General features: G+C 40.1%; 1 protein-coding gene across 1 annotated transcript in view; it reads left to right on the forward strand.

Annotated features, from left to right (window-relative positions):
- The window catches only part of LOC126281155 (AP-2 complex subunit alpha-like), a 276,306-nt gene that overhangs the window by 248,542 nt on the left and 10,973 nt on the right, over nt 1–16,791 (forward strand). Inside the window, exon 18 of the mRNA XM_049979820.1 lies at nt 8,078–8,282. Coding sequence (XP_049835777.1) covers nt 8,078–8,282 — 205 coding nt within the window. The remainder of the gene's footprint in view (nt 1–8,077; nt 8,283–16,791) is intronic.

Below are 16,791 nucleotides of genomic sequence, written 5' to 3' on the forward strand. Positions count from 1 at the left end.
AGACTGAAAGACCTGCGTGAAAATAAGGCCCCAGGAGTAGACAACATTCCATTAGAACTACTGGCGGCCTTGGGAGAGCCAGTCCTGACAAAACTCTACCATCTGGTGAGCAAGATGTATGAAACAGGCGAAATACCCTCAGACTTCAAGAAGAATATAATAATTCCAGTCCCAAAGAAAGCAGGTGTTGACAGATGTGAAAATTACCAAACTATCAGTTTAATAAGTCACAGCTGCAAAATACTAACACGAATTCTTTACAGACGAATGGAAAAAATGGTAGAAGCCAACCTCGGGAAAGATCAGTTTGGATTCCGTAGAAACACTGGAACACGTGAGGCAATACTGACTTATCTTAGAAGAAAGATTAAGGAAAGGCAAACCTACGTTTCTAGTGTTTGTTGACTTAAAAAAAGCTTTTGGCAATGTTGACTGGAATACTCGCTTTCAAATTCTACAGGTGGCAGGGGTAAAATACAGGGAGCGAAAGGCTATTTACAATTTGTACAGAAACCAGATGGCAGTTATGAGTTGAGGGCCATGAAAGGGAAGCAGTGATTGGGAATGGAGTGAGACAGGGTTGTAGCCTCTCCCCGACGTTATTCAATCTGTATATTGAGCAAGCAGTAAAGGAAACAAAAGAAAAATTCAGAGTAGGTATTAACATCCATGGAGAAGAAATAAAAACTTTGAGGTTCGCCGATGACATTGTAATTCTGTCAGAGACAGCAAAGTACTTGGAAGAGCAGTTGAATGGAATGGATAGTCTCTTGAAAGGAGGATATAAGATGAACATCAACAAAAGCAAAACTAGGATAATGGAATGTAGTCGAATTAAATCGGGTGATGCTGAGGGAATTAGATTAAGAAATGAGACACTAAAAGTAGTAAAGGAGTTTTGCTATTTGGGGAACAAAATAACTGATGATAGTCGAAGTAGAGAGGATATAAAATGTAGACTGGCAATGGCAAGGAAAGCGTTTCTGAAGAATAAAAATTTGTTAACATCAAGTATAGATTTAAGGGTCAGGAAGTCGTTCATGAAAGTATTTGTATGGAGTGTAGCCAAGTATGGAAGTGAAACATGGACAATAAATAGTGGCAAGTGTTCCTGTACTCTTGTTCTAGTAATGTATGGGAAGCCATCCAAAGGATTTCAGATAAACACAGAAGGTCACCAATACCAGCGGTGCTGAAACAGGGATGTCTCAAAACACCCATCGCTCAGACACCGGCCAAGCAGTTTTCAAAGGCTAATGCCAGTGCTAGCCAGGATCCGGCATTTCGTCGTCGCCACGGGACTGTCAAGAGGGGGCAAGCTGAACTTTAGACCCAACAATTCTAAGTCCTACAACTCACCTTTCTCCATGAGAGAACTGGAATCGGGACTGTGTGAGACTTCTGACACTGCACACAGTCGTGACCAAATGCGGTATTACATGCTTCAACATTTTCCGCCTATGTCAAAGGAAATCCTCCTCAAATATTTTGATCTTAGTAGCAGGCAGGCAACTTCCCCAGCTCATAGAGCTTTAACACCTCTCCTCAAATCGAGAAACGCCTGCACGTCTCCCAGTAGTTACAGGAGTATAGTCTTAATGAGTTGTGGGGGAAAGACCCTGGAGCAAATGGTTAACCATTGTCTGGTGTGGGTCTTGGAGAGCAGGCACCTCCTTAGCTGCTCTGTGTGGATTCCGGAAATTTGAAATTTTAGTCCACTGTCGACAAGCTGACCCTGCTAGAGGGGGCCATCCAGCAGGCTTTCCTACATCATCATCATGATCATCATCATCATCATCACTGTATCGGCAGATTCTTAGATACCAGTAAGGTGTACAGTACTACTTGAAGACACTGTATTCTCGCATCTCGCACAACTTCAGTGGGGCTTTCTTGGCCACCTCTCCATCTTCCTATGGTCTTCGCTGTCTCAGTGGTTTTCTAGGACCCAAGTTGGTGACATGCCATCAGATCGTTTGGAGTTGGAGAATGGTGTTCCTCAGGGCAGCATTTCAAGTGTTACCCTTTTCACCGTAGCCATAAACAGTATCACACATATTGTAAGGAGTCTTGTACAGTGCTGCTTATTTGTGGATGGTTTCGATGTTCTCAAAGTGTGTGCATGTGCGTGTGCATGCATGTGTGTGTTGTCATCATTTTAATAGTTTGTCGTCTATTTAATTTACCTGACTTCTGTATGAGTTTAGAGGCTCGGTGAGATGTATGGGCCTCATTCTTGACTCCAAATTGTTGTGGTTGTCACACCTGAGAGACCTGAAAGTAAGAACCCTCACTCATAAAGTGCGTTAGCCACATACGTTGGGGAGTGGACAGGACATGCCTGCTCCATTTTGTAGGGTTTTCGTGCATTCCCAGCTGAACTGGGTTCACAGAGTGTAGATTGGCGAGGCCACCTTGTTTGAAGATCACTGACACGGTCCACCGTGAGGGGATTCAATTGGCCACAGGTGCATGTAGGAGCAGTCCCATACCCAGTCTCTGTGCTGAGGCTGTGGAACAGCCAGTCACCATCTGGCAGCAGCTCCTCACGGTGCCTCAGGCACACAAGTTCCTCGCAGCTCCTACTTCATCTCTATACCGTATTGTTGCTCGTGCACCTCTGGAATGCCTTTTTTCCAACCATCCACAAGCCAAAATGCCATTTAGGATCCATGTGTAGTATGTGCTGGAGTCACTCAGTGCAGAGCAAGTATGACAGCAAATCTAGGGTTTTAACCATCTGCCGCTCTGGTTACTGCAGTGGCCCAGAGTAATTTTAGATTTGGTGCAGTACAGGAGAGATTGCCTTCCTACTTCTGTTATTTATGTGATGTTTTCTGGCTTTTTATATAAGCACATGCTGTTTAGCTGTCCATACATGGGTCTAAACAGGACTCCTCCTTTGGTTGCACTGCTGTATTCGTGCGTCGTGTCCTCAAGGTCTGACTGCTCAAGATCTTACTGTCTTTGATGCAAAATTATATGCAATCTTGCAGGTACTGGAGCAGATGTGTAAGGGTACTGATAACCTCACCGTTGAGTGTCCATAAGAACCAAAGAAAAATGCACACATGCACACACAGGTGTACTTGACAGTATTGTTCACTTTGTGAGAGTAATACTGTCCAACGTTTTGCACACTAAAGTTGCAACATCTTCTAAATTAAAACTCTTACTTACATCTGCAACATGTTTTCACATGAGCCCACACAGGTTATACTTACTTTAAAAGGCAATGATGTGGTGGAAGGCACAGTACTCTGACCATTTCCTTCTGCAGTTCTGTCAGTGTTGCAAATGTTGTGTGATACCTGCAGTTTCTCAATTTGCAGCAGTTCTGCCTTTCTCATTTTACAGTTAAATGAATTTTCTGTTCTTCTCTACTCACTCCACTTCATCACAGTTCCTGCTGCTGCATGTAAAACATTAGCGTGGAAGGACAGAGTAATATGGTGCATTATGGAAGATTATAGTAGAGTTCCTTTCCATGTTTGGAAGCAAAGTGTGTGCAAACTATTCTTTAAATTTTGTTGCCATTGTTTCTTCGATTTAAAAGAACAACAAACCATTTGGAAGTGACCCACTGATTGTTTCAGCATGTAAAAGAATGAGCCAACTGCCTTCTAAGAGAGAGCTTTCATTGCTCCTTGTGCAGTGTCATCAGTCCACACGATCAGTCTAGAATGACAAGCATTTCCCCAAGTTTCATCCTATCAAACAATTTTGTTAGCTTTGAACTTAAGTACAGGGTGACACAGAAAAACGGGAACATTTCCACAATCCAATAAAATTAGAAATGATGAAGGAAATAAATTGTATTCATAGTAGTAATTGAAACCTTACAACTTTGCCATTTTACAATATGTTGATGGCATTTATATATTTTTTTTTTTAAATTGCATCTTGTAGATGGTGTCCTCCTGTATGAATACATTAGTGAAATTGCTGTTGAGATTCCTCATTGACCACTGCAATTTCAACTCGAGGATTTCTGGTTGTGTCACAGAGATTTTGCTCTTGAGGTAGCCGCACAAGAAAAAAATACAAACAGATTAATCTGGAGATCTAAGGGGCCAGGGAATGTCACTGAATTGTGAGATCACACGTTTCCAAACAATTCTCGCATGTATGTCATTGATCGCCATGCTGTGTGTGATGTTGCTCTGTCCTGTTGAAACTAGGCTTCTCGAATGTTTGGAAAGTTGTACAATGCAGGATTAATGAAAGTTCATAATGTCTCCACGTAGCAATCGGTATTGACAGTTACTGTGTTTCCCTGTTCATTTGTGAAAAAATACGGTCCAATAATCCCACGTGATGAAGCACCACACCATACTTTCACTTTACTAGCATGTAAAGGGCACTCGTGAACATCGTTAGGATTTGTGTTTGCCCAGTAATGGTAGTTCTGTTTATCCACATAACCTGAGAGATGAAAATGACCATCATCTGACATCCACAACTTATTTACAAATTCATTGTAATTGTTTATTTTTGTTATCATTTGTTGACAGAATCCTTATCATAATGAGTAATTATTGTCCTTAAATTGTTGCACCATCTGTAGTTTTAAGTCAGGATGAAGAATTCTGTAAACACCTTATCGGGACATTCCAACCCCTGTTGCTTGCTTATGAATTGAACGCCGTGGGCTGTGTAAGACAGACTCGTGTACATCATCAGCGTTCGGTGGAGAACGCACACTTCTCGGTCGCCCTGTTGGTTTCTTGTTGAGGGTAGATCCAGTCTTTTCAAAGTTATTAATCCAAGGTTTTATCGTGTGTTTCAATGGAAGGGCATCATGATGTCCCATATTATAAAAAACGTCGAAACGCTCTCTGCACCACTATCAAACTACCATTGTTCTTATAAAACATTTTTATGAGTAACGCACGCTGTTGTCCATTCCACTGATCCAGGATTACTGAAGTGGCTGACTGTTTACTCGTTAACTGTCATGAACCCGCAGTGCTCCCACCTACCCATGGCTGCCACTTCTCATTTCAAACATTTCCATTATTCTGTGTAACCCTGTACTTACCTCAAAAACATACCCCTGCTCACATTCTTGTGGCTTCAGGAAGAGGCCACATCACATATGTTTGCTATTAACAGTATAGCACTTTATACCGCACCAGTAACATGAACTGAATTGATGACGGACAGAAGCTTCACTGAGAAAGTGTAGCACCACATGTGGTCTTGAATTGTAGGGATGGCAACGTGGCACCAACACATGGCAAACTTCACAAGTTCTAGAACTTGGATTGGCACTTTTGCACCCTCCACATGAAATGTTAGGGACATTCTTTAGCGGCCTGACAGTCGTGGAAGCCACCCTGTGGGTAGATCAGTTTGGGTTTGAAAGAAATGTGGGAACACTTGAGGCACTGCTGATCTTAAGATTTGTGTTAGAAAATGGATTGAAGAGAGATTGTGTGGATTTAGAGAAAGTTCTCAATTAAGTTTACTTGAATGAGTAAGAGGGGCAGATGCATGGAAGAAGCTGAATGTAACTATCTTGAAAAGTGTGAAGGAACCTCTAGCTCCAAAGTTTTACAGACAAATATGACTTTTCATTATTGTAGGAACAGTGCTGGAGAAGCTGCTATGTAGTAGCCTACAGGAGAAAAGATTTCTTCATGGAATGAATGCCAACAATTTGGATTCAGAAGTGGGAAGTCAACAGATGCCGTAATGAGCTGATAAGACTGAAGGGAAAAAAAAAAAACTCTGCATAAATATGTTGTAGCTGTTATGGTGACCAGCACTTTCTGGTCACCTGATATACCTAGACTACTCACAAGTGTTCTAAAACTGTTTTTAGGGTCTAGTGTCAAAACAGAGAAGCAATTCTATCATGGCCACATCTTTACAAAAGAAATTTCATAAGTTTGCCCTCAAGGATCTTACAGTGGCAGTCTACTGGGATTTGGTGCACAGCTTGACATTGAGAAAGCTGAGTGATAAGGAGGCCTTATTTGTTCCAATATGATAACTGGTAGTAAGGACCAGTGGCATATGCTGATGACCTGATGATCATTGTAAAGGGCAACTCGAGAAGCAACTTGCGATACAGATGCAATAACAAGGAGTTATATTATCTGTTGCACCTGTAAAGGCAAAATAAATGCTGTTAAATGTCACCATTTTAAGAGACTCAATCATGAAATTAACCAATAGGTCCATGAATAGAAAATCTGTCACCAGATACCTAGGCATCTTTTTTTGGGTGAGCAACAAAATTATAGTGCACATATTGAAGAAATGAGTGACAAAGGTGGGAATTCGGTGTACAGTATTATTAGTACAGCCAGTTAAGATTATAAACGGCCAGTGCAGACAGAAAGAACAGAACGTATCATAATGCCATCCTAATTGCGAACAAGGGGTACTGTGCAAGTGCTTGGGTGCACCAGTGTGAGTAGTTAACAGAGCACTATGCAGAATACTTCTTCGGTCAAATACTGTTGGTACTGTCAGTCGAGTCATTGCTGGTAAGATGTGGAATATGTCTACTCGATCTTCACATATGAAAAAAGCAGTAGTGTATTGGCTGAAGAAAGAACAAAGCCGCAAGTGCTGGATTTAATAAGAATATGAATCACAAGCAAATATCAAATTCACAACCACATCCTCCACATGTCGCAGAAATGATAGGATGATGCCCAAATGATGAGGTGCACCTATAATTTTCTTCCATATGTAGAAACCTGAACCCGTTGGGAGGCTTGGCACTGCTTGAGAGGTCACGGTTCTTATACCACCTACTGACATTGAATTGTTCAAAGACAAACTTCCAGATGTGCCTGCAGTGAAGGCGCATGCTGGGGTGTACTGCAGGGAGGACATTAGCTATATGCTGATGTTTCAACTGATTGACAGCAACTGAATCAGCACAGAAGACTTGATGCAAAACTTCACTGTGTTGTGAGGCAGAATGGCAGATTCTGGACAATATTGCTGATGCTATTTCCAGAAAGGCTTGGGTAGTGTGTTACCTCATCAGTCAATCCCTACTATGGGAGGTTGTGATAGAAGATGAAGAAATGATGTTTCTGACAGATACAGCTGATGAGCTAACAGCTCATGCACAGCAATTTTATCAACAACATCAGAATAGGAGAGCAGCCTTGTTCCATTTCACTACCCATGGAACTGGAAGTAAGGTGGTATGGGCTGGCATGTTGCTGACTCTATGCCAGCAGCAGTGACGCTCCGTTGGAACAGAGTAGTTGTCCCCTGCAACCAGGAAGACGATAGACCTTGTAAGAAGCATATGCAGAGCCCACAATGCCCTCCACAGTGACCAGTGACCAGCAGGGTTTTCCTACAGACTGGAGAATAACAAAAAAGAGTACATTGTGGACTGTGGCACAAAAGAACTGCTGTCATTACTTTCTGTTGAAATATGTTTGAATTATTATGGTGTTTTTAATGGTGGATTAGAGGGAAACAAGGTATAGTGGTGGAGATAGTGGAATTTGGAACTAGGTGCAGTTTTATTAACGGTAGGAATAGTTCTTGTGTTGCGACATTTTATTGTGCAGGATATAATATTGCAGATTGTATCATTAGTTGCTAGTGTAAAGCAAAAAAATTACTGCTGATATTAATAAATTGCATAATAATTAATACAGTTAAATGTAACAGGCTACAGTGTAAATAGATAATATTCATCTCATTCACAAATGTTCTTTTTTTGTTTTAACTAGTCAGTAAAATCCTGCATTCTCTATGAAATTGGTAGAATACTTATTATGGAACATCGAAAACCTGGAGACCATTGTAACTGCTATCGACAGGTCCTCAGACCACCATTAAAATCAATTTTAATTCATTTTTCATGATAGTTGGCATTCTTGATTGGACCCTAGTATGATTTTCCACAAACCCCTCAAATCTGTGTTAATGATGAAGAATTAATATAAAAGTTGTTTCGAGTGTCAGTGGTATATGAAAGGCATCAATCTTGCGAGTGCCTGTAGCTTCAGAGTTGGAAAATTGTAGGCTGTTTATTTTTGTGTAAATATTGACAAATCACATTTGACTTTCAATTTAACGACTTGTTTTGCAGTAACCAACAGAGGTCCCAAAAAATTTTTAAAGCTTCTGCACCAATGGATCTGACAGCTGTTCGGACAAAGTTGGCGGGTTTTGGAATGCAGTTACTTGATGGGATAGACCCCAATCCTGATAACTTTGTGTGTGCGGGCATCGTCCACACGCGGACACAGCAAGTTGGATGTTTACTGAGGCTTGAGCCTAATAAACAGGCTCAGGTAAGTAACTCTGGTTGTTATATGCTTTGTCAATGGGTATGCCTTGTTTGCTATCAAATTAATAAAAAAATAAAATGCTGATAAAGTCCCTGAAGAGTTGTTCTGGTATTTACAGAATCAGTAAAGTGATGATTTTACTTTATTTGATCATGATCTACTTGTCTGATACTGATGCTACCCCCCACTTCTGTCATTAGCTACAACATTGTTCTTACTATCAATCATTGCCTTAAATATTAAGTGGTGTGAAGGTGGTTATTAACTTCTGTTAACTATAGCGCTCTGGTCTTCTCCTTAAAACTAATGCCTAATATCTATGTACATCACAAGCTCATTCTTAGCTGGATTAGTAATTAATGATGGGTTGTTAGATTGAGAAAACAATGAAATTGAATGCTGCTTTGGGCAGATTATAAATCTGTAATAACAGTTATGCTAATTCCTGTCAAGCTGGTATCAGTTTTTTATGAAATAACTTTTCTTCTTGCCTGAATCAGTTATCTAATACTGCTGTCACTCTCACTGTGTTCTGTTAGCTTGTCCATATAAATTATTTAATTCCTCAAGATAGTACTCAACCTAACTTTGTGAGACATACATGTACATAAATCATGATAGCCAGCACAAAACTCACTTGCACCAACTAGTCTACTTCCCGTAGTGGGATCTATTGGGAATGTTATAAATTAATAAAACGTGAAGTATCAAACCTAAAAACGGGGCACCTACACGGTGTAACAATTAGATTGTTAGTTACTTGAATGTTCTGTGGATCATAATGGCAACCTCTATAATGTGGAATGAGTCAGGTTTACTATTACAATAATGTTCTTTACAGAAAAAAAAATGTTGGCATGTACACCATCTATGTTCGACAACATGTTAGTCATTCCCGTGATCACTATCGAACATGTCTGGGATTTACTTGGAATGTGTGTTTATTATACAAAGCTTCCTTTAGCAGTCTTACAAAGCTGGAGGTAGCTCTTCCTGAAGAGAGTAAAATATCACTAAGAAACTCAGAATCATTGAATTGCTGAAAGGGGTGTAAATCTGTATTGGTCACTAACTGTAACCACACATTGAAATATAGGGTAGTAATAATCATTACTGTTATAAATTATAAGCAGTTCCATCAGTGTAGACGGTGATCCTTTGTGTCATGAGTCTCGTAGAGAAGGACTGAAGAGTGCCTACGTCAACATATTCCATAGTATTTTACAATGAAAATGATCAGTTATTGATAAAATTATTTAATTGGATAGTTAAAAAAAATCTACTCACTAAGTGGCGCAGAACACACACATAAGACTGTGACTGGCGAGCTTTCAGAGCTAGTGGCTCGTTCTTCAGGCAGAAAGGTTGAAGGGGAAGGAAGAAGGGGGAAGGAAAAGTACAGGAGAGATCTAGGAAAAGGGGTAGATTTTGGATATGTCTCCCAGAACTGTGGGTCAGGGGATCCTTATCATACTGGATGAGAAGGAAAGGCTGATTGTTGGGGACTGCATCAGATGAGATTCACAAAGCTGAGAGCTTAAAGGAGAAAGACAGGGTAATATGCAAGACAGAGAATACAAGTAAAACGTCATGTATGAGTTAATAAGTGTGAGAAGCTAAGTGCATTGTACGGGAAAGAGAATGAAAGATGTAGAAAACTAAAATGGAGTGATGTAAAGAGTAGTTACAATGAAGGAAAAACTGAGACGGAAGAAGTAAACGTAAATTAAGGCCACGTGGATGGTGAGAACCAAGGACATGTAGTGTGGTGAAACAGGCACTGAGGTCACAAATGTCATGTTGTAGAGCATGCTTTTATTTTTATTTACATGTCAGGATCTGTAGGACTACTTACTCCCTGAACCACGCATTTCTGAGCCAAAAATATCCTTTTAGAATTGGAAGAGTTACCCCAAAATATAATACCATATGGCATAAGCGAATGAAAATAAGCAAAGTAGACTAATTTTTGTGTTGAACAATCACTCACTTCAGATATGTTTTGAATAGTAAAAATAGTAGCATTAAGTCTTTGAACAAGATCCTGAACATGGGCTTTCCACAACAGTTTACTATCTTTCTGAACACCTAGAAATTTGAACTATTCAGTTTAATTAATCATATGCCCATTGTGGTGCAATATTTTGTGATCACCACAATTAAAGGCCTTAGTTAAATCAAAAAATATGCCTAGTATTTGAAACCTTTTGTTTAACCCATCCAGTACCTCCCAGAGTAAAGAAAATACAGCATTTTAAACTGTTAAACAACTTAAGACTTCTAAAGCTGAAGTGTACATTTGATAGAAAATAGTGTGACATAAAATGATCAATTATCCTTACATACACAGCCCTTTAAATAACTTAAGCAAACGCTTATGGCACAGAAATAGGTCTAAAATTTTCTACATTATCCCTTTCTCCCTTTTTATAAAGCAGCTTTACTATTGAGTACTTTAATTGTTCAGGAAACTGACCATTCCTAAAGGAAAAATTACGAATATGGCTAAATACAGGTCTAACATGTGCAGCTACTAGGCGCTCTGTCATATCCATGACAGTCCTTAGCCTTCAGTGATTTAATTATTGACTCGACTCCCCCTTGTCTGTGTCACACAGGAGTAGTTCATACATCAGTCTTGGAAGGGCATTTGCCAAGAGAGTTATATAATTCCCTGTAGAAGCTAACTTTTTATAATTCACCAGCAGCGCTAAGAAAATGATTGTTAAATACCATACATACATCGGATTTATCAGTAACAGAAATATTTTTACCACGAACTAACTTTATATCATTGACCTTATGCTGCTGCCGAGACACTTCCTTCACAACTGACCTTAGGTTTTAATTTTATCTTGTGAATTAGCTGTTCTATTTGCATACCGCATACTCCTTGCCTCCCTGATAACATTTGTAAGCACCTTACAATACTCCTTGTAATGGGCTACTGTAGCTTGATTGTGACTACTTCCAACATTTTAATATAATTCCTGCTTTGTTCTACATGATATCCTTATCCCACTAGCCAGCCACCCGGGCTGCCTATTAACCCTTTTACTGCTGTTGACGAGTTTACTCGTCATGTTGTGTACTGCTTCCTGGGTCCTAATGATTAGTATAGTTGCGGCCGCCGGTTTTCCCCTGAGCGCTGTAGACGAGTTAAGTCGCACCCGCTTGCCGGCCCCTGAGCACTGATGACGAGTATAGACGTGCCGCTACCCGAGTGCTGATGACGAGATAACTCGGACAGCGGACTTCCTGTCCCGTGTCTCAGTAGCCTTTCGCATTTCTGGCCACTAGCTTGTCTGTTGTGAGCCCAGGCTTCACTCCACAGTTCACTGTTCATCAGACTTTACATAAGTGTTCTTCGTGTCCTGTATTTTACAAGGAAAATGGCGAGACGTTATGGTTGCACTGAGGAAGAAATCGTGGAGATTCTTACGGGAAGCAATAGTGAGGGTGAACTACTTGATTTTGCCGAAAGTAATATCTCTTCCAGAGAGTTCGAAAGTTCTATTCATAAACTGTCCACATCAGCAGGGGTGTCAAAGCAGTCTCATGTTTCAACAAGAGATGTTAGTTGTTCTGAATCTGAAGAATCAGAAAGTGATAGTGAATCGCCTACGAAGAAAGCACGTCTTAGTGATATATTTGACTGGAAAGAAAATGGCATTTAGCCAGTTAATCAAGTATTTGATGATACGCTGTCGGAACATGTGTGTCAAATAAGGAATGAGTCAAGTATTGTGTCAGTTTTCATGCTATTCTTTACACAAGAACTGATGAAATATATATAGCTGATGAAACGAAACGGTTTTATGTATTCACCAAGGAGAATACTCCCGAATGAGTGCCTTCTCGAATCTGAGTGAAAAGATACTGGGTATGAATAAATTTATTATTTCTTAGCTGTTTGTCTTCTGATGCCTTGTGTGAAAAAACTGAAAATTAGCGAATACTGGACCAGAGATGTTCTTCTAAATAAGCCAATTTTTAGTGAACTCGTGTCGAGACCGCTTTTTGTTACTTATGGGAATGTAACATTCCAGTGACAACTCTGCCAATACTGGAGGAGGGGGATTATTCAAAATTAGGATCATTGTCAATAAAGTTCGTACAGCTTTCCATTGTGCATTTAATCCACATCAGAAACTCTGCAAGGTTAAAGTTTGTTATTATTCAAAGGACACTTATCTTTGAGAAAATTCATTCCATTGAAACAGAAGAGATTCGGTATAAAAACATTTGTTATGTGATTGTAAGACTGGCTATGTCTTGGATGTCATTTTTTTATAGAGGGGCATCAACAGAAATTGAGTTCCACAATTTGGGGGAAAGTGGTGACATAGTGGCTACACTTATGAAGCCCTATTTGGAATGTGGACATACCTTCTATGTCGATAACTAGTACTCAAGCCCAGACTTGTTTGCCTGGCTTCAGTCATGGGACAAACGCATGTGGTACTATCCATAAGAACAGACACAACATGCCGAAACTTCAGAAGAAACTGGAACGTGGAGATATTCAATTTATGTGTACTGATACAATGCTTGCTATAAAGTGGTGTGACAAAAGGGAAGTGTGGATGTTGACCACATGTAACACCACAGAAATGGTTGACACAGGAAGGATTGACAAGAATACTGGAGAAAAAATTAAGAAACCATACAGCATTGTAGAGTATAACTTCAATATGGGAGCAGTTGACCGTTCTGGTATGTTGCTTAGCTCTGTTGGATGTATACAGAAAACAATGAAGCAGTATAAAAAGTTCTTTTTTCATGTTCTAGATCTGTGTGTTTTAAACACTAATGTCCTACACAGATCACCAGCAGGTTGTAAAATGACGATAGCAGAGTTTCATCTGTCACTGGTAAGGGAACTTAGAGAAACATATTTGTTAGAGCGCAGGAAAGCTGGCAGAGGAAGGTGTTCTGATGATAATCCTCTAAGATTTGTGGGAAGGCATTTTCCAAACATTATAACAAGTGAGCAATCCAAAAAAAAGTGCGCTAACGCGTAGATACACTGTTTGCTGGAAACAGAAAGTGCGTCGAGAAAGCAGGTACGAAAGTAAAACTTGCAATGTACCATTGTATGTCGTACCCTATTTTGAAAAATACCACACAAAACAGAATTACTAATTGCAGCATAGAAAGAATACAATAATGCTATTAGAAAAAGCTTCAAAAACGAAAAAAAAAATATTAAAAGGGAAAAACAAAATAAAAATGGTTTTTAACTTCGCCAGTGCCAGTCCAAAGCCCGGATCAAAAAGAAGAATTGGAAACGTAGTCACAAAGTGTAAAAGTAATGCCTAAATTTACAATTCATGACTGAATTTTCTCTCTAAGTGAATTTAATCTGCTGACAAAAAGACAGAGATTTCACAGCTTTTAAATGTTGTAAAATCTGTTTACTACTTATGTGCAATAATCACAAGTATTATACAAATTTCACCAAAGAAACAAAATTACATATAATCGGGTAATTACAAAGCGCAACAAATATTCGGGTAATTCAGCGATACAAACGGTAGGCCATGTGGTGAAATTTCTTATCACACCGGAATAAGGATTTAAAGACGTGAAGTAAAATTGTTCTTACCGTTGCTCACAGTAAATTCCGATGTTGTAGTGGGATATGAATGTCGCTTTCTCCTATAAACGGTGTAATACGGTGTTCTGAACAACAAAAATAACATACAGTAATCTACAATCTATGGCTTATTTTATTCGTTCTTGAGTTAGTATGGTGAGGAACGCATAGATAAATGCAGACGTTATAAACGGGTATCCAAGAAAGAACAATAAACTATTGATGTAAAGCTAATGAATCACGCCGCTTTCGGATTAATCTACAAAAACAGTGCAAGAAAACTACAAGCAAGATATCATTCTTGGTGACTGAAAATAGTTTTACCAGACAGTTTTATTCTGTAGTAATTCACCTGCAGGGGAACTACGTAGTGAGAGCATTTGTGAGTATTCTGTATCAGCCGTGAGAGGACACAATATTTTGCGTGGAGTCGCAGTCACTGCAGAAATATTCAGCACAGGGCGGGTGGGCCAGCGAGGGTCGCTCCGTCCCAGACGGCAGTTCGAGGGTCAGGCACCTTAGCGCAGGTACATGGATGACAGTACAGGCTGCAGCGCCTCAGCGTGCCAAGTGGATCGTGCGCCTCCAGCAGTCAAAAGGTTAATGCTTGCACTCCGTTTAGAATGTTCTAATGGAAAGCTACTCTCAAAGAGCATGAGAAATATGTTAAGGAAAGCATTATATTTATCATCTATGTTATTGGCACTATAAACATCCTGCTACTCTGGTTCCTTGACAAGATTAAAAAAAAACTGTTGCTGTTGGATTAACTTTCCTACATAATTTGTAATTATATGTGACATTAGTTTGAATACAAAAGCCTTTTAGTGTTAAAGCTTGTACATCATGGTCTGAAAAGCCTTCACCATTTTACTAACAGAATGTCTATCTAGTAATGGAGATTGTGCTGCTGTTCCCCTGCACCCTAGTTGGGAAAAATACTGTATACATCAGATCATATGAATTTAGGATGTAAACCAACATCCTTTTTCTTGCACCATCATAATACAAAATTTATATTGAAGTCACCACATATAACTACTTTCTGCTAATTCCTATAAAGTGAACCAAGAACACTCTAGGTTGAGCAGAAATACTCTGAAGTCAGAGTTAGAGGACCTATAAACAACAAAAATTTGAAGTTTAGTTTCACTAAATTCAACTGCCCCTACACAACATTCAAATATCTGTTCAGTGCAGTGCCATGATATGTCTATGGACTCAAATGGAATAATGTTTTTTGCATACGTAGACACTCCCCCACCACACAAGATACTCCTTGAAAAACAGCCAGCTAATCTGTATCCTGGTAAAGGAAGCCTCTGAATTGTCAAGTTATTTAAGTGGTGCTCAGATATGCCAATAATTTCAGAGTCAACATCTATAAGCAGTTCACTACTTGTCTCTAATACCTCTTAAATTCTGATGAAATAATCTAATTCCTTCTCCACTTGGAAACATTACATCCTCTGAAGGTGAACCCTTAGTTAGAGAGACTTCTTTTAGCAGTTATACCTATCAGCTGACTTCAATCTAAAAAAGATGCAGCTCTAACACCAACTACTACAGGAATTTTTCCACGAGTGATCCCACCACCACCACCACCACCCAGTACACTGTCAACTATAAGCTATGCCAGCCCTCCTCTCCTCTCCTCTCCCCTTCCCATACCTATTGAGGTGCAGGCAATGCCTAGTGAATCCCCATCTACTGATAGACCCAACTGGCACCACTGAAGTGTGACCCGTGCCCTCTGCCAACAGCACCCTCTCCAGCCCCATGTTAATGTGCCTAACAGCTGCATTAAGATAAGGCTGATCATGATGCTGAAACAGTTGCACGAAATGCACACCAGTGCCAACAGTTTGAGTGGCTATCTTTACCAGGTCACCACCTACCTATTCCCCATCCCTATCAAGACTGTTCCCTCCTCCATCCACTATCACTACCTGATCCTCCTCTGTAAAATTTCTACATAACTCCCCTATGCTGTCAGTCACCTGAGCCAACCCTGCACAAGGCTTCATAATGCTGGTGAGCTGGTACTCACTCCCCAACACTTCTTGCAACAGGTTATTGCCTATGCCTATGCCCATTGATCCTAATTGATAATTTGGTGGTTGTCATGCCAATGTAGAAGACTGAACAGTTTTTACATTATAGCTTGTATATGACATGGGTTATTTCACAGATGGCTCTCCCTTTGATAGTATATGTTTTGCCAATTAAAAGGCTATTACAGGTGGTTGTAGGATGGTGTATGGGGCAAGTCTTGCAGTGAAGACAGTAACAGGGATAGGAGCTCTGGCAAGAATATTGCGGAGATTGAGGGTGACAGAAAGCTATTGCAGGTGTGGTAGGCAGAATTTCACACAGAATTGATCTCATTTCAGGGCACAATTTTAGGAAGTCGTGGCCCTATTGAAGTAGTTGATTAACACATTCCAGACAGAGTGATAGTGAGTCACCAAGGGTGTGCTCTGAAGCTGCTTTGTGGAGGGATCAGCAGTACCAGGATTGGATGTAATGGTCCAGGAAATCTGCTTTTTTTAACTAGGCTGGCAGAGTAATTACATGCAGTGAAGGCTGAGGTGAGAGTGGTGGTGTTTGCTGTAGAGTGTCTGCATCCGAACAAATACGTTTACCTTGGATGACAGAGTTGATTAAGGTGAGTAAGTAGGATGTCATATGTTTGGAATCAGGTGGGTGCTGAAAGAGGAAGTGTTCAGCAGCAGACAGATCATGTACGTAAGAGATGGTGGTATAGAGGGAGGTGGCATCAATGGTGAAAAGCAAGGTGTGTGGTGGGATTGGGATGGGCATGGATTTCATACAATGTAGGGAATGGTTGGTATCTTCTATGTAGGAGGGGAGTTTTTGTGCTATGGGTTGCAGGTGTTGATTAACTAATAC

The sequence above is a fragment of the Schistocerca gregaria genome, chromosome 7 (assembly GCF_023897955.1).
Source record: "Schistocerca gregaria isolate iqSchGreg1 chromosome 7, iqSchGreg1.2, whole genome shotgun sequence".
NCBI classification, from domain to species: domain Eukaryota; kingdom Metazoa; phylum Arthropoda; class Insecta; order Orthoptera; family Acrididae; genus Schistocerca; species Schistocerca gregaria.